Genomic DNA, 27222 nt, shown 5'->3' with positions numbered 1-27222 from the left:
GGACTAATGGCTCTAAACCTGAGAGAAAAAAAAAAACAAAATTGCCTTACATACATATTTTTTAATTTTCTTGCAGTAATAAGTCACACACAAAACACTTGCACCTTTCTTTTGGCACAATGAATATTTAAGAAGTTCTTCAAGTCTTAACTGAAAGAGGTGCTTTACTGAGTATAGTCTACTGAAATCCACAAAAAAACGGAAACATTCTTTCAAAAGGAACAAAAAATTTACAATTGTACACAAAAAGTCTTGAATTTTATTGAAATTTCAATTCTTGTATCAAACAAAAGCTTTTTCTTCGGACAAAAATATTCTCTTGGTGTCCTCCAGATACCAGAAACTGAATTGGTCCGTTAGTGACGCTGCTTTCTTTGTCATCTTCACAGAAGTCCACAAGGTTGAGCTGTTCCACCACTGGGTCTTATTCTATCGTGTGAAGGAACGTACATGACGGCCTCTTCCACTGCCTCCACTAACAAATTTCCCTCTTGAGCCACCACTGCTACTACTATTAGCACTTGTCCAGGACGGTCCAATTCCTCCACGGCCTCTGGACGCACGATCGCGAGGACTCAGTCGGTAGCCTTAAAGCAAAGAAAAGTATACTCAGTTGGAAAAAAAAAAAAAAAAAAAGCCCTAGGCGGAGTAGCTGCTGCCAAAGCGTAAGAAACAAAACCAGGATGAGATACAAACAGTGTCTGTTTCCTCCTTTTAATTTTCACTTTTCTTTTAGGCAAGCATTGCTGCTTTAATTGCGCTATGATTACCATGGAGGTACGAAGAGAATCGAATGACAAAAGTCTGAGTGCAAAATTAAGATTCTGCGATCAAGTGTTCAATTCAGCAAGTTTTATGGGTTACAGGGCAGCTCGTACGAAAGCGCGCATTTGACATGGTCTCACTGACAACTGTTCATATATGCTTAAAACATTTGCTGAATTTCAAGGTGTCTGCAGCATCCTTGCATGGTTTCATTTGTAAAGCAAAAATGAAATTCAAGGAATTCTCTATAGTTCGATGCCCATATGAATACCATGTACCTGCTGAACTTAATGGTCTCAGTGGTGGCAGTGGACCCCTGTTAAAATTGCTTTGACCACCTCTACTGTCATTGTAGGTTCCCCTGGGCGTACTCTGTGCACTCCAACTTGAGCCTCGAGCACCTTCACGACGACTGTAATTTCCTAGATAGGGAGAGAAAAACCAACGCACTGTTGAGCAAACATCACTGGGTTTGGGGATTTTTTTTGCCATTTGAATCTTCACAATACTCAGGGTGGTAACATAATATTTATACAATTCAAATAGATAAAGATACTCTGTATCAACATACCTGCAGTATTCCAACTTGAAGTCTACAAGTTATTCTGCACAGAATGAGGGAACCGAACTATTTATCAGGCAAGGACTCAAGTTGAAAAGAATTCACATTATCTAGCGTATCAAGACAACTCTTATACTTTCAGATTTTGTGGTGAAATAAATTCTAGTATTTATAACTTTATGAATAGAAGTATTTTCTGTTTCTACTTTGCAAGGACTTGCCCTAATTATGGGATGGAAGGAAAAGGAATGCAATCTTGACTATGTATGAAAGAAATTTAACACTCTGCAGGTTACAATCTCCAGGTTCACTGAAGACTGCATCGTATTCCTGTCAGGATCTTCCATCCTTTTATTCCAAACCCTCATTTTAACCCAAATATGTACTGTGGTGCTTGATCTCAGTAACTACATGTCACAAAAGGCAGGGAAGCACTCCAAGAGTTGCTGAAACAGCTGACTCCTTTTGTAAAAGAGAGGCAGAAAGGCAGCATGGGAATTCACAGCCTTGTTTCACTTGAAAGGCATTTGTGATCAACAGGCTGTGACGCAGTTGTTTAATGGCCTCTCTCAAATTAGCTATCTACAATTTTGGAGGTTCTCACCTTCAAGAGAACCTTTCCTGGTGCTAAACAACTCATTGCAACAACACTGCCTCAGGAAGATCTCACACGGGGGACGATATACTGCTAGGAAATTGGGTTAGTATTACTGAAGCAATTTTAGCATGCATCTACTCCAGTTCTAATACAGGAACCAACACACCTTTTGAAGCAGGTGGTGTAAAGAACCTGTTCTGACTGTGAAAAGCTCCTCGTCCTCCACGGTTCCCTGAGAATCCACCACGCGAAGAAATCTTCTGTGACACTTTTGGTGGCCTTTTGGCTGGTGGTATCCCATCTGGAGCAACCACTTCTTTGCTCTCTGCAGCCACAAAATCATCCACATGCATGGAGGGTGGCCTGCTTGTGTTCTGTTTCCTCTGACGGAAGATATCGTGTGGTCGAATTCCTTGTCCAAATCCTCCCCTTCCTCTTCCTCTGGGTGGTGGCACAACATGAGCTCTCTTTGCAGGCTCTATGTACTCAGATTTCCCACTGTCGTGACAAACCATGATTTAGTTAATGTAACACTGTACTACTGATGGTCAGGCATTCTCCATACTGGAGATGCAATTTGAAAGGTATCTGACATTTGATAACATACAAATCAACGCTAAAGACACTGTTAACTCATTAAGTTCATTTTACCTTGAAGTTATGAAGGTCTCATGCTTGTGCTTGCCAAGCTTGAACCCTTTTGTGGTTTTTGTGCGTCCAGGAGATGATGGTTCTGACAAAAATGACCTCTCCAATTCAGCCTGCAAGTCAAAGTCACTGCAGCCCTTCTCTGACAGTTCAATTAAGTCAACTTTTACCTTCAAAGAGAGAATTTAATCAAAAAATCATTACTAGCACCTCCAAAAAAAAAAAAAAAGAGCAGCAGTAACAAAACAAAAACCGCAGCACAGCTGCAGCAATATTATCTTGACATATCTGAACACAAAAGGAGTGAAGGGCATAGCTCTCAAATATGAACACCTATCTTGCCACTTAATGACCCACAGTTGAAAATTCTCTTGCTTAAGATAAGAGCTCTATAAATTTATTAATGTCACTTTTATACAGTTTTGGTTTTGCTAAGGAAATTAAAACACAACTATCTTTGAATGTAAATTTTAAAAGTAAAACTAAAAAGGAATTAATGCAATGAAGTCAACAGAAACTGATTGTTTCTCACACAAGAAATTAAGACACTGCCAATTCCTTAGTTCTAAAAAACTCAGAATGTTACTGTATTTTTCATTATTAGCATTAAAGTTTATAATCCAGAAGTTTCAAAAACTCTGAAAAGCTTTTGTGCAGGTAGTTTCATTTACTACTGCCACGTTTCCCCCTTCTGTTACCTCAGAGCAAATATTTAAATAAAAAAAAGTGAACCTATGAGGCTCTTGTGGATATTACTGCAATGACAGAAGACAAGCAAGGAAAAGAAACTAAATAACATTATTTTCTTCCTTTAATACAAACTGATGAAAAGCCTCAAGAGCAGTGCAAAAGCAGTTTAAGACTGACACAGCAACTGTTCCCCTAGGGTACTGCAAAAGATCCCAATTTTGTAGCAGCTTCCAAGTCAATCTGAAAGCATTTGATAACCCCTTTAACAAATGAACCTCTCTATCTGGGTCAAGTTAGAAAGGTGAGCTCAGGAAAACAATCCATTTGGCCACATGAATTTCTGATGCTACTAGTTCAGATTAACCCTCATTTTTAAAACCACTTCAGATACACTAATGAAGCCTTTTACCATATCTAGGTCAGTGTCTATTTCTTCAGCCTGAAAGGGTGAGAACCACATGGACTTCAGCTGGTCATCCATCACATCTGCCAACACGTACGTAGTCCTACAACAGAACAAGGCCAAAGGCCTGCTTGGTTATGAACCACAACCACCTGCAAGCATACACAGCACCACAGGACCCGGGGTGAACACTGCTGCCCTACTCTTGATACTCACATGACATTAGATACACTGGGACTCGTGGGTAGTAGTGACAACAGTGCTCTTTAGATCCTGTTTTTAATATACTTCATTTACGTATGCATAAAATACTCAGTTTTCACAAATAAATCACTGCTGACACACTCAACCATTTTACCTGTTGTTAAACAAGTTCTGAAGAGAGTCTGGTGCAGAAAGAGTAGGCTCAACATCTTGGTCACTCAGTGGACAAGAATCACCTGCTGACTCCAACATCTGCCTTACTCCAACAATGTTGTCCAGTAAGGATTCAAGGCCATCATCTTCCTTAGAATGATCCTATGTCAACACAGAACAAATCAGAATTTTCTCCCCTCTGCACAGAAGGAATAATGTTTTGCTTATTTATTAAAAAAGGTGGAGTTACTATACAACAGTCTACCCAGCCACAAATAGTGAAAGTAAGACACCTGAGTACACAAACAACAGCAGAAAGCTCCTAGGTGTGGTACTAAACATACCATGCACCTAGGTTCCATTCCCAACTGATGCAATATCCTTTATAACAGTCCCAAGGAAGACACTATGCCGGGTTTTATTTAAGAAGCTCTCTATTAAAGCATTCCAATGTCCTGTGTCTGCTGTTCCTCATTCAGAACAACTTTGGCTTTTTAATCTCTTAGTTAATAGATGTAGGCAGCCAGGGAAGGGACAGGAGGGAATAAAGCACTTGAAAGGCATTTGTGATCAACAGCTGTGGAGCAGCTGTTTCATGGACTCTCTTAAATTAGATATCTATTGCATGGCTGCCATCAGGTACACAGAATCACTCTGAATATCAGAGTTAAGTTTGCAATTATAATCACAGAAAAGTTGGATGCATTGAATTCTGCATGTCCTCTAGTCCAGTCCACACCATCACAGCTTGAAGCAGGACTATCATCAAAGCCAGGTCAGGTCAGCCATAACTTTATCCAGTCATGTCTAAAAAAAAGTTCCAGTCACAGAGCCCAGAGCCCCACTGACTTGTTCAGTGCTTCACTCTCCTTCTCTCTCAGTGGGTAACTTTTTGTTTCCTAATGTCAACCTGAACCTCTGAAGCCCCAATCTGGGGGTATTGCCCCTTGATTTATCATCTGGAATTACCAAAAGAAGTTTGATTCCACCATCTTTGTTAATATTTTCCCAAACAGCTGTGGCAAACTGTGAAATAGTTCCTGAGCCCTCTTCACCAGGCTAAACAAGCCCAGCTTCTTCCTCCTCTCTAGCTAGCACATGTTCTTTAGGTCCCTGAGCACCTTGGTGGAACCCTCTCCAGTTTCCCCAGGTCTCTCTAGAACTGGTGAGAGGGCAAAGCTGGTCACAGGTGAACACAACACTCACATGAGAGCTCAGCAGCCACACACACAAGGCCCCTGGCTGTGCTGACCATGCTCCTTCCAGGATGGCTGAGAACACACTCACTCACCTGTTTCTAGTGACCCCTCACTGTTGGCCCACCTGTAACCTATCAACCAACACAACCACCCAGCCCTTGTCAGCCCAGCCTGCAACGAGGCATGGGACTATCCTGCTTTCACTGCAGACATTTGCATTTTTCCTAATGAACCACACAAACTTTCTGCTAAAGCAATCCTAAAGCACTTACTGAGATCTCTCTGGATTGAGGCTTTGTTGTATGTCAGATTAGTCACTCCCCCCATCCTACTGGCATCCACAAACTCACTGAAAAGGTATCCATTGTTCAGGCCTCAGATGAAAACGCCCAGCAATATCCAGCCCCGAGTATTAATTCCACTTACCAGTCACCAGTAACACTGAGCCACTGCTAAGCTGGGGTTCCTGCTGTGTATTGCATTAACAATCTGCTTCACCACTACCCCACACCCTTTGCTTGTAGGTATGTGCTGCCTTCCATGATGCCATCAACTGCCTGGCTAATAGGATGTGCTAACAGAAAACTGCAATATCAACTTGATTATTTGAACTCTTTTACCATAACATGTTTCTCCAGATCAAGAAGCAGGCTTTCTGGGGTTTCTTCTTTGTTTTGTAGTAGATGTTTTAACTCTGCAGTGGTAAGACCCAGCGTTCTGCCTGAATGGGATCCATCTGTTTCCATAAGGCTTCCATCATCTCCACAACATCCCTAAAATATTTGACAGTTAGGGAGCGAGTACTCATAAACGTTCAGCACTTCTGGACTGCAAAACCCTTTGAATTCTAACACACATTAGAGCAAATTAGCAAAATGAGTTCTCTTGATTTAAAAATATATGATGTAAATTATTTTAACAAAGTACACTTCAACAAGCAAGTTTATATACTGCATCAAGATGAATGCAACCCTTTCCTGTACTAGATGAGGTCTGTATCACAGATTCTATAGTTTTTTCTATACTACACATCAGTACAGCAGCTCTCTAACAGGATGCTGTGAATCTAAAAGTGGGACACCAGAGCACACTATTCACTTAGGAAATCAGTGTGAATAAATATGCCTTTCTTCCTCCTGAAAACCCCTCTTGCTTACTAAACATACATCCCTGCCCAGCTTTCACACATTTCATTAAAAACTAAAGATGGCACTAACATTACTGATGGAAAAGCCCCACCCAGCAATCTGCAGAATCAACTGCTTTCTGAAATAATTGTTCCTGAGCGCGTCTCACACTGCAGATTTCAGAAAATGCAGCTGAGTTCAAGCATTCAATACATATTTGCTTACCAGCGTATCAGAGTTCAGAATCTGTCGCATAAAATCCAAAAATGAAGAGGCCAGTTCACCTGTGTCTTTGCTGAAACTAGTTATCACTCGCTTCAATACAGTGTACAGAGCATTGCTGTGCTTTCTTAGAGAGCTGGTTTTAAAACAAAAAGAGAGCAAAATCTTTGTTAGTACATACACTCTGACTGTTCCACCATAACTGGTTAGAAGAAAATGGCATATATGCAAAATAAACCTGGCAAATTTTACAATTATCAAGTTCAGCCTTGATTACAAAGCTGGAGCTTCATTATTTTCTCCACACTGGACTCCTGTTTTCACCAGTACTGTCTGGTGAGAACATCTGCAGATATTTCAGAGTGCACTATATATATATACAGCTATATATACTAGCTCCGAAACATTCAAGACATCACAATTTCATCTTTGGCAGAAAAGGGACTGAAGTACAGAAATATGTGCTTGCACAAGGACCTTATGTATGAAGCAGGATCATGCTTGCAGCTACAATTTCACTCCATCCCCTGATGCCTAACTGCAGAAAACAAACTGTAAAGGCAACATGAACAGAAATAGCAAGGCTGTGCACTGAAGCTGACAGCTGGACACATGGGATCCAGCATCTCTAAGATGCGAGAACAGCATCTGTAACTTGCTAATTTTTAATTGGTGGTTTTATGGCTTCTTGCATCCACAACTTGTAAAGTGTTTTGAACCACCTTATATTGACAAGGCTCCTTTTTCTCTCTGCAAACCTCACCTTTTTGCCTCTGCACTTCAACTTCAGCAAACAGAAACAGGTCCAAATACAGGACAAAGAATCAAGTAGCAAAACAACATGTTGTCCAATACATATATATTCTGTTCAAAGTGAGTGAACAAAAATAGTGTGGAAAAAAAAACCAACTAATTGCTAAAGCCTTAATTGTCTGGAGATCAGAACACTCGGGGAAGTGCAAACTGAATCCCCTAAAAAGACAGGAATTACAGACAGTTCTCTAGTGTTCCAGATGAGAAATTTTTGAGTGTCTCAAAAGGGAAAGAACAAGAACACTACATCTCATTCTAATCCTCCAGCCTTGGAGTGGGGAAACAGAGTGTACAAACCTGTTTCAAATGCTTTGTCTCCTTCTTGAAACTCATGCTTCCATATGCATACTGCAGAAATTATTCAGAGTGTGAAGGAAGACCAAAATACTGAGTAAAATACGGAAGCCCCAATGACAAACAAAAGCTTAGATGCCTTATCCTCAACATTTTCGACTAAACATGTAAAAAATTCCACACTACAGTTTTAAAATAATTTTAAGTTGTCAGTGATACCATAAAATACCATACCTCTTCAAGTGGTAGAAGCCATAGTCATGCTCTGTAAGGAACATCATTGTTCGGATGCATGTCAGCAGACAGCTGTAACTGCTGTCAGAATTCGTTAATGTTTCCATCAGACAGTCACAAATTAAGGGCATCAGCTCTTTGCTTGGTAAGGAGTTGGAAAGCTGCTCTAATTCAGACACAGAGCCTTCTGATGAACTTGGTAAAATAAGTGCAATATCCTAAAAGAATTATTGTTATACATAGAGTAAAAATGCATTCTATATGCCTGCAGTAAATATAAACCATACATACATGAAGTCAGAAGCACTGGGTTCTTTCACTATCCCTCTATCATCTTATTCCAGTTTTTCAGTTATTAGTGACCAGCAAAATACTAATCTAGAATATCTTTTTTGTTCAGTCCTGTTAAGGGTTACAAACCATTATTTATTTCTGAAACATAAAAGCTTCAAATTCTGAAATATTGTAGCAGAGCTAAAATTAAAGCCCAATAGTCACTGGATAAACATACACAGTTTCCTGCCTAGGTAGTCAATGTGTCTCTCAATCTCTAAACACTGGTCAAAGAGGCTGAAGTTCCTTGGCTGGTTCAGCTGGAAAAGAGAATGCTGAGGGGTGACCTCACAGCAATCTACATGTGCCTTAAGGGAACAGGAGAGGGGCAGGTGCTCTCCTCCCTCTGCTGACCAGCCACAGGACACAGGGAAATGGAATGAAGCTGCATCAAGGGACATTCAGGTTGGACATCAGGAAAAGGTTCTTCACTGGGAGGCTGGTCAGTCACTGGAACAGGGTCCTCAGGGAAGTGATTAGGCACCAAGCCTGTCAGAGTTCAGAGAGCATCTGGATGACACTCTTAGTCATGGTTTAGTTTTAGATATTCCTGTGAAGGGTGGGGAGTTAGACTTGATGATCCTTATGGGTCCCCTTCAATTCAAGATATGCTTTGATTCTAAGGTTCTGTGAAAACTAAGAGGCTGCAGACACCACCTATGAAGTTTAGGACCTTCTGTCACTTCCGTGTTTTACATAAAATAAAATAAGATCAATTTTCCCAACGATTTTGTATGGATAGAGATATCTTGTTTATATGCAAATGGCTGATTATCTCTACTGACCAACAACATCCACATGTCTTTTGTGTAACTGAGGAAGCACTGGATCAAATAAATACATGCACTAGTGAGACAAATGATGGCATGCAAATCTGTGCACACATTAATTAAAAACTACAGGGCCAGTCTATGAATCAACTTTCAACGAGCATTTCTTACCTTGCTCTACCAACTTCTGTTTTTTTTTTTTTAATGGAGGAGTTCTACAGTACCAGCATAGCATACATATCATTATATTTGGAATACATTTTCAAGAGGTTTCAGTTAGATCACTAAGAGATACATATTTATTTAACTAGGTAAGAAGTGAACAGTGACAACTCAAGTTTTGTCAGTGGCCCACAAAGAGAAATGGTATCCCTCTCTCAGCTGATGGGACAGGAAATCTTTGTGCCATTCAGTTTCTGGTCTCTAATGAGCTGCCAGAACAGTGCACATAATGCAGAAGACATGTCATAAAATGGAAAGTATTCACATTCAAGAGCAAGAAGGCAGCATATCTGCCAAACTAGCCTAAACCATGCACACTTTTTGTGTTTTAACAATGTTATTTTTTTTTAATTTTGGAAAAAGAGAGGTAATTAAGAAACAATCTCATTTAATTTCTCTCCTACAACAATCAACACACATTATGCATTAAATATAGCCAATACCTGATCACAGAGGGACTGCAAAAGGGAAGTTACATATTCAGAACACTGCTGATGAGTGACATTGTCCCCAGCTGATCGCATCAAAGCCAAGAGCTCCTGGAAAACCTCTCCATACTTTTCATCTCCTTTAGTAGTTCCATTGATAAGATGCAGAATAGCCAATTTACAAGCTTTATGTGAAGCCAGGGCATCCAATAAAGCAAGCAGTCGAGTGGTCTGTCCAGTGTACTGCTTCTCTTTGTCTTCTGTGTTGCTGAAAGGGTATCAGTGCACTGTGAAAAAGCTAGTTTAAAGTGAGCTAAGAAACTATAAAAACAACCATCACAGGACTCATAATTCTGCATTTTAGAAAAAATTCACCTAGTTTGCATACTTAAACTTACAGTTCCATTTACTTACTGCTCAACTTTCACTAAAGAACTTCTGGTCACATCATTAATTAATCTACTGTGCATTTAATATACTGTAGGGTATCTAATTGCATAAGATAAATATGCTGTTATGTAAACAGTATCTAATGGGATAATTATGTTTTAAAGAAAGAGCACTCAGTTTCAAAACCCTCTGAACCTGTATCATTCAACTTCCACTAGTTTACAAACATCTATAACACATATGTAATCCCAGTACAGCAAACTTTACAGGCCTGCTCTTCTTATTTATGTCATACAGGTCCTTAAAAGCTCTTTATAGGAAAGATGAGGCTTTGCAAAGCCAACCTGAAGAAAATCTTCCTGAAATACTTACCATAAACATGCAACATGAAACTGTCTACATCAAAACCTAGAGGTATGAGCTGGTTCTCTGGCAACCTTAAGCATTATCAGGACACAACAGCATACAGCACTGGAATGAGAATTTGTTCAGCCCATAATGCATAGTATTTCCAAAAGTATTTTCCTCCTGCTAAATCTACTGTGCAGAAGCAAGGTGAATTTAACAGTTCATCAACAAAATCTTTGCAAGAGAAAACAAAAATACCTTTGCAGGTCTTCTACAATTAGATCCAATACTGTCCTCATGATGAGCAGAGCAGTAGGTGAAGCCAAGTCACAGAGCTGAACACAAATCCTCCTCAACATGTGCTGAATGGGCTGGCAGGACGAGCTGGAGAAAGAGCGAACGATCTCCTGGATCAGCTTGGCCTGCACGTGGAGGTGCATGCTCCACAGCTTCCTGGTGTTCAGTGCCACTGCAATATCATGGGCTTCAATTACCTGCACAACAGAAGGGCACGAGGGTTCTTCCTGTCAATTTTTATGATAAAATCTGAATTCTATCACAATGTATAAACAAAGTACGACTACTGTCTTCATTAAAAATCTGGAATGCCATTTTCATTGTCACCAGATGACAGCGCATGAGCCAGCAAATTAGGTATTCTTTCAGGAGCATGGATTGCCACACTTTTTATGCTACTTAATAAAGATAACAAATTCAAGATCCGTGACAAAAGAAAGAAGAGCCTTAATATACCAAGTTCAGCATTCAGAGTTAAATTAAAAGCTTCAGAGACAGTCATTTAAGTAACAGAACAGGAGTCTAGATAATCTCACAAGTGACAAAAGAACAACATATGACTGCTAACTTAGGAAAAATGCTCCAAATAATACCAATTTTGTTTCTGCTGAAAAAGACTTATCTACAAAGAGTCTGTGCGAGCCCAAATGCTTTACTGCAACTTTAATTCATCCTTTCACACATCTGTTCTTTCCACCACTACAAAAATGGTCAAAGCGTTATATATAAGTAATAAAAATTCTTTAAAAACTGAATACATCTCGGTTATACCTGAGTAGTCTGCATGGGCAGTGGAAGAGGCAATAACTCTGAAAGCAGTATGAGTCCAGAGAAAAAGCCTTCAGGAATTCTCAAAATTGATGAGAGAACTTCCTTCAGCATTAGAGACCAAGTATTGTTTGCCAAAGTTTCCTCAGAAATGGTAAGTTTTTCATTAACTCCTTGTGTAAAAGTCAGTAAGACATCAACAATGTCATTCTGGATTTTTTGTTCATCGCTGTCTAAGCGGCCTGAGAGCGGAATAGAGCAGAGGAGCATGTGTAAGGAAACGAGTGCTGCAGGAACACGCATGTCCTTGAATTCAAAGGAGCCTCCCCTCAGGAGCTCTGTCAGCATTGTTTTAAGCAGAGTCAGTGTACAGCGGGCCATGGAAATAGTAGTGACTCTGTGCAGCGTGGTGCCCATGTTGACATGGAGTCGCCAAGGCTGAATAAGGATGCTGTTCAGCTTCTGTAACACCCGGATGAAGGTGTCCATTCCCTCGGAAGAGAAGAGCTGAATAACTGCAAGATTCCACTTAAGGTCTTTCTGTTGACCTGTACAGAAAAGAAATAATATTTCTGTATTTCTAATTTCTCCTGGGCAATCACAGTTACACTTTAGTCAGGTTTAAGTAGAAGACTCAGAAAACTAAGATTTGTACTTTAACCTGTACAAATCCATCAGCCATACCTTCTACCATAGGCGGTGGACATGCAATATGACAGAGAACACGAAGTGCAGTGGGAAGACCAACTCCATCTGGAGTCATCAAACTGTCAATATTCTTTTAGGAGAAAAGAAAAAGAAAAAAGGAATGAGCCTGTATTACAAGGAAGGACTTCATGAGTATACCGCTTGCTGCAGTATACTCATGCTACAGAATTGAAATTCTCTATTTAGTTACTGTGTGTCACAAAATTTAAGTTTAACTATTTCACCTTTTGGTAAGCAGTCATAATTAAGGCAGAAACTAAAAAAAAGAGCAACAACATTTGCATTGTGTTTTACAGGAAGCTCAAAGATTTAAATAATTAGATCTTTGCATCATATATTTACCTTAGATTTCGTTTCAATAAATATAACAATGCAAGACCCAGCCTAGATCATAAGCTTTAATAGAAACATCTCTTTTGGATAACAGTATGTATTTTTAAATATGTTAGTACATATCTAAGACAAAACATCAGATTACAAAAGGTCTAAGCTTATAGAACATAAATAAAGATAACATCGACCTATATTTTACTGACCTGTTTGATATATTCAATAAGATTTGGAATACAATTTATTTCAAATCGAAGATTTTTCAAAGGTTCCAGCCACTTGCTGAGCTCTGGGGAAAAAACAAAAGACTTAAGTCAGAGAATTTATGATCATAAAACCTTTTCCAATCAAAATGTACCTAATTTACACAATAGGCACTAAAGCCAAGTGCAAAATTTGTGGGGCATTTAGCACAGCTGTAGCCAGCTGAAAAGCATCAACAAAACCAGAACTCCAGAACAGGCAATATATATTATGCACACTGACAAAATTTGGCTCAAGTCAATCTGAAGAAAATTTTCATCTCATTATCTGTAATCAGATTATTTTTTACAAAAGACACTAAGGGGCACTGTAAGCTAAAGAAAAGAACCAAAACACATTCCCCTTAATGTAAAGCACAGGTTATTACAAACTAAGCACAAAACTTCTATTAAGTGCCCAATTAGAGCCAACCTCTGCCCTGCACTCACTCATGCTAGAAGTCGTTACAGATTATCAGTCTCTCTCTTAGTCTAGAACAACCTGAAAATCCCAAATTCCTGAGATAAGACATTTAAAGATTTAAAAACCATTACTCCTGAACACATTTACAAAAACATTAAGATCAAGTGCATATAAATTGATGACTCAGACTGATTTCATTATTTGGTTCCAGAAGCTAGATCTGGTTCTCATAAAGTGGTCAGGTGAGGAGCAAAAATAAGAGCATGAAGAGGAGAGATTTAAACTAAAACTTTGAAGAACCCTGATTTCTTTCAGTGCATTTAAATTTTGGAAGAGATTATTGGTATGTCTATATGAGTGGGTTAACCAGTGCAGAGCACAACTTGGGACATCAGAGTCTCAATGTTCAGGGGTCAGAATAGTCTCCAGCAGGATCTTTCTGCGTCCCAGGCCTGATCTGTAAGTCAACACAAGCTGGGAAGACACCAAGACACAGCTTGGACATCAAAAGATGGAGTAATAGGGTAACATGGACTATTCCATGTCAGCTGGCCTAGGTGCCTTGAAACAGTCCCAGAGTCTTTAGTAGTAAAGACTCTGACAGACTACATCACTGTCCTGGTTCCAGATGGGATAGAGCTTGTTTTCCTCCTAGTTGTTCAGTGCTGTGTTTTGGATTCAGCATGAGAATAACACTGATAACACACTGATGATTTGGCTGTTGCTAACCCTAAGCAGTGCTTACCCTAAGTCAAGGATTTCCAGTGTCTCATGCTCTGTGAATGAGGAACTGCACAAGAAGTTGGGAGGGAGCACAGCCAGAAGAACAGACCCAAACTGTCCAAAGGGATATTCCATACCATAGGATGTCATGTTCAGTATGAAAACTGGGAGAGTTGCCTGGCAGTGGATGATCCCTGCTTGGGGAGGGGCTGGGCATTGATCAGCAGGTGGGCAATTGCACTGTGCATCACTTGTTTTCTTGGGTTTTATCTATTCTCTCCTCTTTTTTTTACAATTATTACTATTGTTATCATTAGTACTATTAGTATTACTTTTTTTTTTTTTTTCAATTATTTAACTTCTTATCTCAATCCAGGAGTTTTACTTGTTTTTCCCTGATTCTCTTCCTCATCCCACTGGGGTGGGTGGTAGGGTGAGCAACAGTGGTGTGGTACTCAGTGTCCAGTGGGGGTTAAACCACAGCAATAGCAATAGTAAACAAAACTAAGACTCAGCTCACTGACTAGTTAGTCCACTTCTACAGAAATTTGCTCTCCTATTATCAACACAGTTTGAATAATTTCAATTTTCCTGTAATTATCCAGAATTCATGGTAGCCATTTTACTTGAAAAAAAACTAACTATAAGTATTTCCTATTTAACTCTCATTAACAGAAAAAAATTGCACATTATCTCAGTGACTCAACTAATCAGATGCAACTGCAGAAGTAATTTCATTATCCAAGCCAGGCAACTGTAAAGCACTAATTATTCACATAAAAAATATTTCTTCTATACATTCAAACGATTCAGTTGATAATTACACACACTATACCTTGCAACTTGGTGTTATTTTCATCTGCTTTACAGAGCTTCAGCAGAGGTGCTGAGTGCTGTTCCAGCATTTGGACATCACTGGAAGATTGTACCACCAGCAAAACAAGGATGCAGGCGTAATTATAAGCCACTGACTTCTTAGACTTTGAGTCTCTGAAACAACAAGGTTTTCCTTTAGATCTCAGCTAACACAAATGGATGTCTGTCAGATTTTCATTATTTGACCCCTAAAATCTACCTACAGAACTTTTACCTTCAACAAGGATTGCCCCATATAATTATCAATGAAAGAAACCCAAACAATTTCCTCCTATTTTTTGGGAAGTGAACAAGTTCTGCCACATTATACACATTCATATTAATTTCAGCATCAACAAACTCTGAGATCCAGTCAAGTGGCATGCAAATATTTTTATGTAACTATCTGTTTCACAAATCATTTTAAAATCACTGCTACCTAAAGTAGTACAACTGCCTGTCCAGAGAAAACAATGACTGCATTTAACATCTACAAGAACTTGAAGAATTGAGAGATTCCCACCCCAGAGTAGTGTGCAGTACTCTCCATACCCAGTCAAACTTTTTACTTGTTTCACAGACAACATTTTATGCTTGAATAAAAACTCCCTACCTACTGATTTTTCCACATAATCAAAAGTTTGCTCTACATATATTACAAGAACTTTGCTGATGACCTACACAGATTTGGGGTGTTAAGTACTTGAACACAAATTACAGGCCTGATTTTGTATTACATGCTTTGTAATACAAAAGTTGTTTTGGCTTTAAATAAAAACATCAGGATTTAAAGGAAATTTTAGATTTATGGAATTATTTATAAAAGATAGATACTTTTAAAATTAAAAAAACTAAAGGAAATAAATAAATGCATACATTACCCTAAAGCTTCTTTGGAATAGTACTCCATTAAAGTAATAAGACTTTGGAGATTTTTTTCCAGACTGAATACATGAGCCACAGCAGATCTTCCTACAGGGTTAAAGGTGATCAAGTAAAGGTTGTGAAGTGTTCCCAGCAGATCTGAGTGGTCAGTCTCCTCGCTGGCTGTGCACCGCTGGAAGTGGCAGAACAATTCTGAAATGCACTGTAACGTCTGCGTTGAATGCAGGAGCCACAGGGCAAAAGGATCCTCGTTGGCACCATCTGACTGCAGACCTTCCTCTTGATCTGGGTCAGAAAACTGACAAAGTGCTCTAACCAACAAGTTTGTTGCTTCATGCTCAGAAATAAAGAACAGAAGACCCTTCTGTGACTGTGCCAGGAAACGCAATATATCTCGGATAGCCTGGAGCACACCTGGATGTGCACCTGTCACTGGAAGAGACAGCAGCAAAGTAATGCATTCCAAGAAATGGTGACTATGAAGATATCTGAAAAAAAAAAAAAAAAAAAAAAACAAACAAACAAAACACCAAAATCAGGAAAATAATCAGCAAATTGCTACAAATATTTTTCAACACTTCATATAAAACTATGTACCTCCTAGCTTCAGTACTTATTGGTCTGTGGACTACGAGAAATAATAACTAATTATAAAGCAGTAAAAAATTTAAACCTTACAAAATGTAATTGCTATTATATTTACAAAAAATAAGTCCTAAAATTCTGATCCCCATTAAAAAAACTCAAACAATAAAAACCTCAATTATATCTACACACAAAACAGGACACTGTATTTTATTAAATTTACTGCATCTGAATCATCATCAATGTCAGATTCAATGTTTTAAATGTGCTAGGAAATCAATCATTACAGCATATCTAGCAGGCAATTTTTGAAGACTCTTTGCCTGTAGATGCCTATATTCAGCTATGACCTACACCACTGCTACCAAAGAAATCTGTCAGCATTTACAGAAATACTTTCTAGATAGAAACTTGCTAACAGAGTAAGAACCCATGAGATGTTTTAACTGGCTGAAGGCAGGCAAGCCTCAGCTCCTCTCCCTGTGCTGTGAAAGTGAGCACAGTGACACAACTGCATGACTTTTTCATCAATCTGAGACCAGTTTGCATCTTGCCACCTCAACATCCAGACTGAGGAATTCCAGACCTATTTTATCCATACACATAGTTGTGTTCAAAGATAACAAACGGAACACTCTAGAATTACAACCACTTTCAAACTGGACAGCGCTAAGCATAACTGGCCAGCATCTACGAATGCAACTGAAGGGTGAGCACATTACCAGCAATAAGGAGATTAAAAAAGAGTAATAAGGATGTTAACTTCAGGCTAGGTGCATTCTAGGTTGATCAAAAGCCAACAAAATAACAGGCACATTAACTTATCAAACTCTCTCAGACCTGATATCCACAATCTAGAATCTTCCAAGAAAGAATTAAGTGAAATATTTCAAAGTCACTCCTGAAATGAATTTCAATCAAGCTAGTGGAAACACACTAGCAATTGAATTCACAAGTGCTGTACCTAAACAGGACAGGGTAAGGATCATCCCTTTCTGGAGGGCCCGTAATGCGTGCCATGGTTGGGAAAGATTTCACAGGGGGCTGAATCATTGTATGAGGAGCAGTTTCCATCAAATGGAAGATCTCTTCAAGAAGACTAACAAGTTTTTCCATCTCTCCTTCGCTTATATTAGACGATTCCAAAAGATGATCCATATCCATAGGAGCCTCCACATCATTTTCATATTCTTGGTTGGTTCTTTCAAGTCCTGCCAAGTCCTGGTCCTGTTCTGGCTCTGTGTGATTAGGAAGAGGAGGAGTGCTCTCTGCTAACTGATCCACCACCTTTTTAATGTCTGACAGAATCTCGTAGAAGTGGCATTTCTGGAGAATTGCAGAACCAGCTGTAACAACTCGCACAGTCTGATCTAACAGTATGAGTTCCAGGAGTTTCTGGTAACCACTTTTTTCATGTACATCTGTGCCACCTCTTAGAAACATCTCCATTCCCTCAGTCATACTAATGACACTATCCAACGCTTTAAAAGCATTAAGTTTAAGGGAGGATGATACATGATCTGCAAACAACAGTTCAAACAACACATTTATCACTCCTGCCTGCAAGAGTGCTGTTATTCCTTGAGTCCCACATTCTGCTAATGAAGACACCAACTTTGTCCCAGCTTTGAGCTGTCGAACGTTCAAAGCAATGGGCTGCTTGAGAGCCACCTGAAGGTTTAAAGCCTGCAGGGTCCAGTCTACTAGCTGGGTAATGTAGTCTTGCTTTGTGTCTTTCACCAGCAGGTAGCTCAATTCTTTAACTATTAAACTTGGAATTTCTTCTAATGCCGTGACCCACTTTGCACCCCTTTCCTCTTGATATAATTCCAACAGTTCAATTAATTTAACTGAGCCTTCCACTGCCCCCGAATTTTCTTTTTCTGTGTCTTGATCCTTTATTTTAGCAACTTCATTTTCAAATACAGTCTTGTAAGGGCAGCTGAAGTATAAAAGCGGTCCAAGCTCCTTTTCAAAAGGTTCATATGTCACAGGAGGCACAGATGCCAGATCCTCAGGAGTATATTCAATATCAAAGCTTGGATACTTAAATGTTTCACGTTCTAGATCAGCAATTACATCTTCATCACTTGAAATCTGCTCATAGCCATCATCTCCTAAAAAGAGAAAGATTAAGTTACCAAATCAGTTATGAATAAACCAATTCATAACTGCAGAGAATATCTTCCAAATACAAGTAGTGATTCATTTTACACAAATATTATTAGCTAGAGAACAACCACACACTAACATACAAAAAGCCTTCTCTGTCAAGATATGAGTGAAAGCCCCACCTGACAGGCATTTTTTATGAAATAATGGAGTCACTTAAAAGAATGTATAAACCAAGAAGTTTAACTAGAATACACATTACTACAACTATATTGTCCAATTTTCTTCCAGTGATTGCACCTATAAAAACACTTCTAGCCTGCAATTTCTGCATAGACATGGGTGGGATCTTTAAATAACACAAGAAGATGACAATTAAATATATTATATAAACTACTTCACATGGTTTTTGCTTAAGAAATAGTCTTTCACCACTTTCCTACATTTTAAAACAAAACATAACAAGATTGAATATTCATTCTCACCTATACAACTGTATCTATTTTCCTCTATTTATAGAAAGTTTTACTATAAAGGAATAAATATTCGACAGCAAGATACTGCTCTTGAGAGATGCCAGGACCACAAATAAGGCAATGTTGCAATAACCAAGTGTCCTAGGGTGACGCTGGGTGGGGGTGCTGTGCCTGTTAAATAAACAGGTTCTTTCCACTTCTCTCTGAGGAATCCTTCCCAAACCAGCTGAGGGGAGGGGCCGTGTGGGTTTGCTGTCTGGAAGGGCCCCCTTTGGAGGTTTTCTCCCAAATTTGCCCTAAACCAGGATACTAAGGGAAAAAAATTCAGTTCCCTTGCACATACTCATGAAGGTACTGCCATCAAAATGTCATAAACCTCTATTTTTTTTTCTAAACTCTTCAACTTACCATCACCTTCTTCCTCCTCTTCGCCCTCTTCTTCATCTTCATCATCTTCCTCCTCCTCTTCTTCTTCCTCATCAGCAATACTCTCTACTGTATGACCATCATCATCGTCGTCGTCATCATCGTCCTCATCCTCCTCCTCCTCAACATCCACATCATCATCATCATCCCCTTCCTCTGGCTGATCTTCCTCTACTTCTCCATCGTCCGAGTACTGGCTTTCTTGGTGGACAGACGTTCGATCAGGAGAAATCGGCTCAAAGTAATCCTCCCTATGGTCCACATCATCTTCTTTTTCCCCAACCACTAAAAACAGATACAAAGTTTCAGAAATAAGAGCACTTTCCTGAAATACAAAGATATTAAATAGGACTGGCCCTATGAATAGGACCCATCTGGCCCCATACACTTGGCCTGACCATTCCCTCCTTGATTATTGAGGGTTCATTCAGCTCCCTGTATGTGACTTCCAGCCTGGAGAGTAACTGCTTTTCCTACTAAAGACTGAGGCAAAGAAGTCATTAACTACCTCAGCTTTTTACACATCCTTTGTCACCATGTTTCCTCTGCATACAATAAAAGAGATTCTCCTCAGCTCTCCTTTTATTTTTTGCTAAAATATTTTATTGTCTTTAATGGCAGTATATATTTTTTAGGTTTCTACATCACATACACTACAGATGCAAAAAAAGCATCTTGAAAATCTTCTCGTGATTTGACTGAACACAACCACTTAGCTCAGCAAGACTATGAATACAAAGAGTTCTTGGCACTTCTGAGCAATACAGAGACTGGGTAACTTGGCAGATGCTGCAGAACAATGCAGAAGGGCAATGGGTACCAGACTCAACAGAACACTCAGATAAAACACAAGCAGCATGTTTAACAGCGCATTGGTTAACAGCCAATATACCCAATCTACTATCTTTAAAAATGATGCAAATGAACAAACCCAAAGCCTATTTTTCTCCAAATCCCTTTCCTAAAACTGAATCTGTCCAGCAGAAGTAACAGCAGATAAGAAACTTCACACTGGGCAGGAACACAGAATTCTGCCTCCTCTAAGCAGTGATGTGCAGCAAATAAAACACAGTCTCTTCTCATTGTACCTGACACTGGCATGGGTTCATCCTCATCATCATCAGGAGGAGGAGGGCCTGGAGGTGTCCTTGGTCCCCTGGGCTGTGGTCTTGGAGGACTGCCATTGAATTGGTCTTCTTTCTCTCCATCAACTATATTATTGGGAAAATAAAAACTTGCATTTAATGAAACCTCAGGAATAAAAGCAGAAAGTTTTTGGGCTTCGGGGCTATTTTTGACAGGGGAACACAATTGCCCAGCTTTTATTTTATCTATATTCTGCGTTACATGAGACAACTTTCTAAAGTCACTTTTGATGAAGTAATTTTTGATGTAAACAAGAACTACATCAATAAATAAGCTTATTTTTTTAATATAATACTCGTTTAAAACTTATATGAGTAATGCCAATTACTCTACTCATACTGTAACTCTATCAATAATATCTGAATTGCTTTAAAAAAAAGTTCACATTTTACTCAACTGGTTTTTACAGTTTACAATTGTCTTTTACTGCATATAGTATGCAAATTTTTCAGTCTTCCAGCCATACTTTGAACAATAGTTCTAATTTTAAATCTACAACAAAAACTGAAGCAGGAATTTGACAGTGGAGTCTATTCATGGTTGTTCCAAAACCAGCGCAGAGCACTCCTGTGTAATGTATTTTACACAAGTCAGATAAGCAAAGTTAACTACAACTGTGAAATTTTCTTATGACTTTAATAATATTTTAATCAGTTTTTTTAATATTCCAATCAGCTACATTACAATGAGTTCACACAAGTTAAACTGCATTTTTACCATCCAAAGTAACTAGCAACACATCAAATAAACCACTCTCATAAAAGCATTGGATAAGATCCTACTTAAAGCCATTCAATATAAATCTAGAAAAAAATATGAAACTAAAGACACAGCAAAGAAAAATGAAAGCCACTGTAATCTAAAATGTGGAAGATTTGGGGATTTGTTTTTCACATGGGATACTGTAACACTGATTAGTAAAAGAAAAAAAATCTCTTTCTTCTCCCAAGACTCACCATGTTTTGGATTCCTTTTCAATCCAGGCTGTTGCTGGGGAGGTGGAGGCGGAGGGGGTGGTGGAGGAGGTGACTCTCTCTCATGAGTTATTACCCTGTCAATTGAGCCATATATTGCCAAAGTCAGACAGTTGTACCACCCTCTAAGAACCAATCCATCTGTGTTGACCTGTTGGTTTTTCAAAAAAAAAAGAAAAGGAATAAAAAAAAGAAGGGAAAAAAAAAAAAAGCACTTAAAGACAACTCCACAACTCCAAAACAGTTACTCTAGCATCATTGTATCTGTATCTGCATAAAAGCCAAAAGAAAAATTCAACATTAAAATACCTCTTCATCCCACATCTTGAAAACTGAAAACACATTAAACACATCAATCACTGCAACAAATAATCTTTCTCCAAAAGCATTAAATTCCTTGCAGTACATACATTGACTAGATGCTGGATCCACTACAGCCTATTAATGAAAAAAACCCAACAAACAAAAAAACAAAAGACAATACGAAAAACCACAAGAAAACTCTAAAGAGTATCTAAACTACAAGGAGGTTTTAGGATAAGGTTTGAAACAAAAACCACTTTATACAGTGCTAACACACCACATGAAACCATATTTACACCTAAATGACAGGGGGAAAGAGGAGGTTTAAATCGCACTGCATTACCTTTGCATTGGGCCTGAAAATAATTGAAGTGTTTTCATCATATTCAAGGCTGTTAAATGAAAGATACAAGGTCATTTTTCATTAATATAAAGCAGAAGTAAAACACAGCAATACTAATCACACAAGTCAACAATAAAACACTGAACAAATACATACAAGAAATAAAAATCACTTCTTTCTACAGAATTCCTTGCATTAATATATATGGGCTCTGTAAATTTAAAAATAACAGAAATTTTTCTTACTTTAGCATAAACCTCGGTCATTCCCTACAGATCAGAGGAAAAGGATAAAAACACAAGCTAAATCCAAAGTAAACCTGAAACTCATAGGAGATACAGGATTTTATATTGCACATTCTCTGCACTATAAAAATTTTCAGGAAGAAAAGGTAGATAATGAAGTCACACACTAATCTTGAAGGAACTTACCTTCCCAGCCGATCAAAAACAGGGGCACTTGGCTTGCTGACATTGTTGAAAAACAAGTCCAGTTGAAATGAATGGGGGGATGTCTCTCTAGGAACAGAATGAAAGTAAAATTAAATTAGATGTTAATTCCTTATCAGAGTAAGCAGGACTACCACAAAATTGTACTGTTTAAGGAACGCCCGAAAATAATTACACATTCAGCAAACACATAAATACATTTTACATTTTTATGTAGGAAGGTCTACTGAGATACAAAAGTTCAACAAAACAATAAGAGGAAGATTTTCCTGAATCTGATACCTGGTGTCTGTCACTTACCCATAAGCCCTGTTGTCAGGCAAACTTGTGTGAGCTCTCACTCCTGGAGGAATGACTCGGACTTCATTGATGTAAACCACGCACGGAAATCGAACCACGTCAATATTGGTACTTTGCTGCAAAACAAAGAGGAAGCAAAGTCAGGAAATGTAAAAAAACAAAACACATAATGCACTTGTATTCTCTACTAACAGAACATGTAGCAATCTTAATAATAAAATTCAATTCTGTAAAATGCTGAACACTGATAAACACTGTTATACAGAAAAATAGTTTTTAATATAATCTCATCTTTTTTCACATATTTGACACTATTTTTTTCATAGGAAGTGTTACTATTAAGTTTATTTACTTAATTTACTACCTTAATTTGCAAGAATCTTTTTAACAGTAACAGGTTGTTTTTTCCAGACAGAAAGTAGTTCTAAACATTATCAAATTTAATATTTCAAATATAATATTAAAAATTATAACGATACTGTAATTCAGTACATCTGACTTACAAAAGTAAGTACAAAAATCTGTACAAAATTTCCATATGATGCTCATTTTTCCAATTTTGCAACACCTGAAAACCTTTAGCACTTATCATTTCTGTTTACCACACAGAAACAGCAAGGATAAAGAATTCTTCTACTTTCCAAAAAGATGTTTGAGCAAACTAGAAAGTTATCAAATTTACAGTGACTTTCCATGGAGCAGCTATTAAATAATTAATGCTGGACGTCTTCTCTCACTAAATTCACTGCATTACATCCTATTACATTTATCCATCATTTTATCATATATATGCTCATTAAACAATACATGTAACTTCATGTTCAATTGTAAACATATAAGGACTTTCTTAAGAGAAGCTCAGAATCACATTTCCAATTAGCAAGCTGAGTCAGCAAACTGATAGGAAAAAAACACAAGCCACTCATCTGTCTATTAACACAACTAAAAAATGAAAAATAAAAAAATAAGTTGATCTGCAGTTGAAATTTATCTCTTTCACTACAATCAAAGCAATGAAACCAGCAGAAAGCAAGTACTAAAATTTTTAGAAAGCTAGCAAGCAATGAAACAGACAAAGTGGAATTTTAAAAACAGTTTTTAAGATACGGTTTTAGGCACGTGTTACTGTCTTCTAAAAAATCGATGCAGACATTTTTTAGCACACAACACAACAGCTTGGCCTGTGGGCAGGTGTGTCAGAAGCTGGATGGTGGAACCAAAGGAATCCTGCTAGGACAGGCAGCACAGACACACGAACAGAACAGGCTGAGTGCAGCCTGCATGGACTGAGGCTGTGGGAGCTCATCTGTGCCTCTAAAAAACATCTGAGTCATGCAGGAGACTCAGATTTCTGGAGGAAGGGCTGCTCTGGGGAGCTTCATCCCCAGGAGCACCACCAAATAAAGAGAAATCCCTCTTTAAATGATGCTGGATTATGTCCTAACAGCCATGCATCAACATCACCAAAACAAGAAGTGAATTCAACCCATTTCTCCTACAAAACATTAAAAAAGACCCTACATCAGAACTACTCAACAGCAGTTAAACTGCATAGCTAAGCCAAATAAATAATTTTATTCAAAACCACAGCAGTATTTTCCAAGAACTGTAAGTTCCAGGGCAACACTCATAATCCACAAGGCAGAAGCAGCAGTGTAACATAAAAAAGGCTTTCAAGAAACACATAACACAACTAAGGTTCAGGTTTGGACAATGCCACTGGTAAGAATGGAAGTGATAAAAAAATATTTTAAAATATTAAAAATGTTCAACAAGAGAACATAGGGTCCTGGAGAAGAATAAGAGTGGCTACTGTTTCTACCCACACTGAGTAGCACTCCCTACCTAACACTGTTCTAAATAGTGGAATTAAAAACACATTTAGGCCTAGCTAATCTGGACAGCTAGAAGATTCCTGAAAAACTTTTCAACTTCATTTCATTGCATTTCAAAATACTCCATTTTCTTTCTTTAATGCCTATCCATAAACGCAGTCCAGTTATTGTATGAATTTGAAACGCCTTTGTCATGCACACAATCATTTTTCCCCAACAGTCCTGATCCTCCTCCCTGAACGGCACATGGAGCTCAGCCCCAGACAAATCTGCTGCAAGATCAGCAGTTTGAAAGCTGCTCAGGATCCCAACACCCTCAAAGTGCAATATCTGCACGATCTACCACGGCCTGACACACTCATTTTGTGTAAAGTGAACAAATCTAAGGGAGTATCTCACAAACACACAAATATCCCTCCTCGTCATCAGCTATACAAGAGCATCAGGAATCTCACAAGCGGCAGGGCACGGCCGCTTCAGAAGTCAACTTCTTCCATGAGATCGGCTCCTCGAAGCACGTTTATCCCCTTTGTTCTCCGCTCGCCTCTACTCCCCGCCACCTCCAAACCCCCGCTGCTTTCCCACCACCCTCCGCCCCTGCCAGCAGCGCCTCGGGCTGCCAGGACAGCGGCTCGAGGCAGGCTTCGCGTCGGGCGAGGCGGGAAGGAGGCGGCAGCTCCCGCTTGAAGGCACCAGCCCCGGGGCTGCTCACGCCCGACCGCCGCCGGGGCCCGCCCGAGCGGGGCTTCCGCACTCCCGGGAGGCCCCGGCGCAAGCAAAGGAGCGCCGGCAGCAGCCTCGGAGGAGGGAGAGGAGGGGAAGGGAGGTGAGAGGAGAGGCGGACCCGAACCCCGTTTTACCTCTGCGCTCTGGTGCTTGAACGTGTCCAGGAACAGCAGCTCGGTGGCGGCATCCGCCGCCATCTTGGCCGGGCCGCGGGGGACGCGCTTCCGGCGCGCGCGAGAGCGCTTCCGGGCCGCGCGGGGCGCGGAGCGGCTGAGGGCGGGGCGGGGCTGAGGGCGGGGCTAGGGGCGGGGTGCAGCTGAGGGCGGGGCCGAGCTGAGGGCGGAGCTGAGAGCGGGGCGGGACTGAGGGCGGGGTGCAGCTGAAGGCGGGGCTGAGAGCGGGGCTGAGAGCGGGGCAGAGGGCGGGGCTGAGATGAGGACGGGGCTGGGCTGAGGGCGGAGCTGAGAGCGGGGCGGGACTGAGGGCGGGGTGCAGCTGAAGGCGGGGCTGAGAGCGGGGCTGAGGGCGGGGCTGGGCTGAGGACGGGGCGCAGCTGAGGGCGAGGGCCGGGCGGGTCGTGCCGCCCCCTGCGCCGTCAGGGGAGACGGAGCTTGGGTTGCTTCAGCACTCACGGAGTCATAGAATTAATTAGGCTGGAAGAACCCTCTGAGATCGTCGAGTCCAACCTTTCATCTGCTAGAACTCGGGCCGCAATCGGGGCTGGGAGCACCGGGGCGGTGTCCCCCGCTTTCCACAGAGCCCGGTCCCCGCTGGGCGTCACCGCAGTCCGCGCCGAGCCTTTGCCTCCGCTCGGTTTCACAAGCTCGGTGCTGGTTTATTTCAGCCCCGCCTAAGAAATTTCCTTTGTAGCTTTTCCCCTGCTTAAAACAAACTCTTTTCAGGTGAAGAACGTGTCGCTTCTCTCAAGTTCGTGAGGCACAATTCCTTTCAACCTTTCCGCAGTGCCAGACGTACCCATTTAGCATCCATGGCCCTTCTGCAACAGCAGCCAAGTTGGACAAGCACTGGGGACGCCACGAAGCCAAAGCCTGCCCGTGGCCAGGAGAATGATGTGGAATTAATCTTACGCAAGCGATGTTGGTTACACAAGTTTTCTGTACGAGCTCTATGCCTGACAGCACAGCTGTACCATGTGTCTTTGGAGGAAGCTGTAAAAAGATGTGTTACATCTCTAGATGGAAGCCTTAGCCAAATACCTGCATTTTACTTAACGGGGATAATTATCCCTTGCTATCTGCCTCTTGTGTCTGAAACAGCTGCTTATGAAATACACTGGTTTATGTGTGTATCAGGACTTCACAAGCCCCTTTTCTGTTCCAGTAGCTGAGCTTGCTGCTCTCTTAGCACTCCAAACTTTCACTTACACCAGGAGCAGCAGTCCTCTAGGTTGTACTCCACATGAAAATGGTGCATCACTTTAAGCAAGGCTGTGGTTCAATATATCCATTTGTGGTGGTGAAACTAGTTCAGGAAGTTCCCATCCCCACAGCACGTGTTGGGGAGCCAGAATGCAATTCCCCAAAGAGTTCTACTGGCAACCTGAAGAGGTGTTTTGTGGCAGTACAGGGATACTTATCAGCTAGAATTTCTTCCCAGTTCACTGAAAACATGGTTCTGCCTCATGCTATTTGAACAGATGTAGTTAAAGTACAAATCCCTTTAAAGAAATATTTCACAATTTGAAAAACAAGGGGCATCCTTTGCCATGCTGGTAGATTTCACTGCTGTTATTCTTGCCCCAGCATGGATCCCTCTCTCATCCTCATGAATTACCAGAATAAACTCCTGAAGTAAAATACAATATCTTTATGCAGAAAAGAAGAAAAACCCCTTTATATGTATTTTACTAGAGTAGCACTATGCCTTTTTACAGTTGGCATAGCTTGCTTTG

The 27222-nt window shown here is 40.0% G+C and overlaps 1 protein-coding gene across 1 annotated transcript; it reads right to left on the bottom strand.

Moving 5' to 3' along the window:
- Nucleotides 1-41: 41 nt before the first annotated feature.
- VIRMA (vir like m6A methyltransferase associated) lies at nt 42-25529 on the bottom strand. The gene is made up of 24 exons (XM_059479572.1): nt 25445-25529; nt 22750-22865; nt 22432-22518; nt 22001-22049; nt 21337-21505; nt 20323-20445; nt 19217-19519; nt 17185-18337; nt 15632-16123; nt 14731-14885; nt 12713-12795; nt 12153-12246; nt 11472-12016; nt 10662-10897; nt 9681-9933; nt 7913-8130; nt 6575-6707; nt 5843-5995; nt 4025-4185; nt 3673-3769; nt 2577-2743; nt 2092-2423; nt 1044-1187; nt 42-587 (listed from the first exon to the last, which is right to left on the bottom strand). Exons 1-24 carry the CDS (start codon nt 25505-25507, stop codon nt 430-432), a joined length of 5484 nt encoding a protein of 1827 aa, XP_059335555.1. The 5' UTR covers nt 25508-25529; the 3' UTR covers nt 42-429.
- Between the last annotated feature and the right edge of the window lie 1693 nt (nt 25530-27222).

Source organism: Ammospiza nelsoni, chromosome 1, assembly GCF_027579445.1.
Source record: "Ammospiza nelsoni isolate bAmmNel1 chromosome 1, bAmmNel1.pri, whole genome shotgun sequence".
In the NCBI taxonomy this organism is placed as follows: Eukaryota; Metazoa; Chordata; class Aves; order Passeriformes; family Passerellidae; genus Ammospiza; species Ammospiza nelsoni.
This window is presented reverse-complemented; position numbering and strand designations above follow the sequence as displayed.